General features: G+C 57.4%; 1 protein-coding gene across 1 annotated transcript; it reads left to right on the top strand.

The window, feature by feature from the left end:
• The first annotated feature begins 271 nt into the window (after positions 1-271).
• Positions 272-885, top strand: LOC119350049. Its single transcript, XM_037618075.1, has 2 exons — positions 272-623; positions 718-885. The coding sequence occupies exons 1-2, from the start codon at positions 327-329 to the stop codon at positions 883-885; spliced, it is 465 nt and encodes a 154-aa protein (XP_037473972.1). The 5' UTR covers positions 272-326.
• Position 886: the final 1 nt, after the last annotated feature.

Below are 886 nucleotides of genomic sequence, written 5' to 3'. Positions count from 1 at the left end.
AGCCCACAGCTAAAAATATCGGAAACGTGGGCTGCGCTAACATGCATTATTATTTATATTTTCTACTCCCTCGTTCCTAAATATAGTTCTTTATAGAGTCCATAAGAAACGAGGCAGTTGTCTCCTGTGTTGGATTTGCACGGATGGCTAAGATTGAATGGGCGAGTGGGTCGATCCGTGGTAGGACCCGACTCACCAATCACAGGCTCCTCCCTCGTATGCCAATTCATCAAGCAAAAGAAAACAGAGAGACGGGATCCCAGTCCCTACCCAACCCTTCCCAAATCGGCGCAACTCCCACCCACGCCGCCAATGCATCTCCGGTGATGGCGACGGCGACGGCTGGTCCCGCGCCCACGTTCTTACATCCCAAGATGCAGCGGCTCGTCTCCTCTCCTCTCCGGTCTCCGCGGAGGAGCCACCCTGGTCGGGCAGCAGAGAGGATCGCCGCCGGCTGGATCCTTTCTCTTCTCGACGGCCAAGCACCACCGGTTGGAGCCCGTCTCATCCCCCCTCTGGTCGCCGTGCAGCACGTTCGGGTCCAACCTCCCTCCCCCTCGACGGCGCCCGAAACCCTAGCTACCCCCTCTCTTCCACCCATGACCATGGCGAGCCCGCACAAGGTGCAGCAGGGCAGATCTTTCCTCCCCCTGTTTCTTCTTCTACCGATGGTGTTCTTCCTCTCCGCATCTGATGCGTGCGTGCGTGCGTCTGCAGGCACTTTCTTCCCATCTCATCTCCCCGCGTGAAGGAAGGGGCCATGGGGAGATAAGTTTCTGCAGGTACCTATTCAAGAGGAGGGCCATGGAGAAGCCCCGACGCCATGGAAGAAATCTCACTTCCTCGATTCAGTCCAGGGAGACGACGCTGCTGCTGTTCGGTTGAG

The sequence above is a fragment of the Triticum dicoccoides genome, chromosome 1B (assembly GCF_002162155.2).
Source record: "Triticum dicoccoides isolate Atlit2015 ecotype Zavitan chromosome 1B, WEW_v2.0, whole genome shotgun sequence".
Taxonomy (NCBI): domain Eukaryota; kingdom Viridiplantae; phylum Streptophyta; class Magnoliopsida; order Poales; family Poaceae; genus Triticum; species Triticum dicoccoides.
Note: the sequence above shows the minus strand (reverse complement) of the source record. Positions and strands in the feature narration are given on the sequence as shown.